General features: G+C 34.5%; 1 protein-coding gene across 1 annotated transcript in view; it reads right to left on the reverse strand.

Annotated features, from left to right (window-relative positions):
- eIF2A (eukaryotic translation initiation factor 2A) overlaps positions 1-2,500 on the reverse strand; it is a 10,671-nt gene that overhangs the window by 6,827 nt on the left and 1,344 nt on the right. Inside the window, exons 2-3 of the mRNA XM_043027143.2 lie at positions 650-794; positions 420-538 (exon numbers count right to left, since the gene is read on the reverse strand). Of these exons, the coding sequence (XP_042883077.2) occupies positions 420-538; positions 650-794 (264 nt within the window). The remainder of the gene's footprint in view (positions 1-419; positions 539-649; positions 795-2,500) is intronic.

Genomic DNA, 2,500 nt, shown 5'->3' on the forward strand with positions numbered 1-2,500 from the left:
AAGTCAATTAGTTGGACTTCTAACAGGTCTTGTGTCACATCTATTGATCAGTATAATGTTCACTGCCTAGGCACTTTATAATTCTTTATGGTTTAGAGTTACTTCAACAAAATGGATGATAAAAAGGAATCAACACAAGGAAAAACTGCAAAACAATGAAGTAGTAAGCAAGAAGAGACTACTACTGCTACAAACAAGTAACTAATACTACAACTACAAATAGTTATTGCTGTACTGTAAACAGATACAGAACATCATTAACATTTGTATGTGGCTTACGCTCCTGTATGCTGTAATGTATCCATTACTACTACCACTACTACTATTACTATTACTATTACTATTACTACTACTATTACTATTAATAATAATAATAGCAATAATGATAAAAATAAGAATAATAAACCATTGGTACTTACTGACGTAGGTCTCCCAAACAGCGAGGTAGCTGCCCATTGGCGAGAAGCAAACCTCCTGCGCACGAGGGTGCTTCAGGGACCCAATCTTTTCCCATTTTGGAGCCTCGACCACATGGACTCTGCATAAGAAATCATCAATTATCCACATACCATGGACACTCTTATTTACTGTGCACATTTTGGCATGGTGCTATATAATGAAAGAAATCATTCTGCAACTCAATACTCACTGGCCGTCAGCAATGTAAGCAAATCTTGAGCCATCATCTGCAAAGGCAAAGGCCCTGACTTTGCCTTCATAGCCCTGAAAGTTGGAGGTGTTGCTGCCAAAACTGGGAGCTCCATCGGCAAAGTGAATGCCAGTCGAATTATGAACTGTAGGGCAGAAAAGAAGGAAATAGAGAACATACATCACTAAAAATATTGTTAGTTTCAATTTCATTCTATCCTTATAAAAAAAATTCTATCTATTTTTAGGTCTTCTCATGCTACTCTCATCAAAACCTGTCATCATAACCTGTCAAAAGTGGGAGTGCTTGTAAATATGAACTTAGTCATCATGGATTCAATCACCATGTCTACCTGGCCGCACATATTTATCCCATTCACAGGTCTTTTTTTCTTCTTCTTCTTTATTACTTCTATGATTATGATTATTATCATTATTATCATTATTGTTTTAATGATTATTATAACAATAATAATAATAGTAATAGTAGTAATAATAATAACAACATATTAAATAAGGAAGATATAACAATCATAACAATTATCATAATCAAAATTGTTAATAATGACAAAGACAGCAAGAGAAATCTAAAAAGAATATGGAATGGGGTAAACAGTTGAGGTAAGAAATGCACGGTATTCTCTGACTTGTGTAATGATCATGTGTCAAAAAACATTAATAAAACAAAATCACGGTGCATATTACCGGCATCAATGGAGTAAATACTTTATAGGGGAAAGAGAAAATTTACTGCATTATCAATTTTTTTCCCATTGGCTAGACATCTTGTATAAAATTCAATATTCCTACATTTGGCTGATATATATTACTGATTCTACACTGCTTTTCAAATCTGTTATGTGGTAATACATGAAAGGCTTATATCATTTGTAAATTTTACTTTTTGGATTTCATTGCACGTTTTTTCCAATCATATTGGCTGTGATGGAAAATGATTATTGCATCTTATAGCACAAGACAACAAACCACCTCTGAGTATATTCTGATTTAGACTGTTAGGGAGGTTCACAAGCTCTATCTTGCCAGAACATACAAGACAATAGTTTGCTAGCCAATACTAGAGCACCATTTGGGCATAGATCTTTGCAATCAGCATGTAGTCCAGTGGCAGAAATGTGGATAACTTATTAATATTTATATAATTTTGTGGTGTCTACCCAAGACTAACAAAATATAATCATCAACCAAAAAGTAAAAGCTGAATGTCCAATGCATTTATAGAATATCTATTCCTATAAGGTTTTCTAATCCTTTCTTTCATTACCAATTACATTTGACCACTCCATGGCATTCAGAATATTGCATACTATACCCTAAAGACAGTTGAGTATCTTGAAAATTATGCCATTCTTATAAGTATATTAGGGTATGCTTTAAAAAAGGGAGGTATGTAAACTTTCATTGTCTGAGGTCACTGATACAGCATAGTTCAAAGTATCTATTGAAATGTTGCCTCCTTTACTAATGAACAGTTGCCAATTTTCTCTCTTAGTAAGCAAGAGTGATATATATTTTTGTAAATGGACCAAACAAAAATCTTTGTATTGGAAATCAGCAGATATACTAAAATAATGAATAACAAATACATTTCAAGAGTCGGTTAGCCTCAGCAAGGTTTCAAACAGGTTTCCTAAACCTGCTTAGGTGAAAAGGGGTTGTTTACACACTTGAAATCCTGATTCTGTTTCAGTATAGATGAAAGACACTTGCACTTAACCCTTTGATGATGGTGCGTCACACCCGTGTGACAAGGCTAAATGCCTGATGACGGGGCAACACACCAGTGTGACGTTCCCGATGCAATATTGCATAGGCCTGCGTAGGGGGTTTC

Source organism: Penaeus japonicus, unplaced genomic scaffold (genome assembly GCF_977035675.1).
Source record: "Penaeus japonicus unplaced genomic scaffold, GWHDUDI00000001_assembly GWHDUDI00000010, whole genome shotgun sequence".
NCBI classification, from domain to species: Eukaryota; Metazoa; Arthropoda; class Malacostraca; order Decapoda; family Penaeidae; genus Penaeus; species Penaeus japonicus.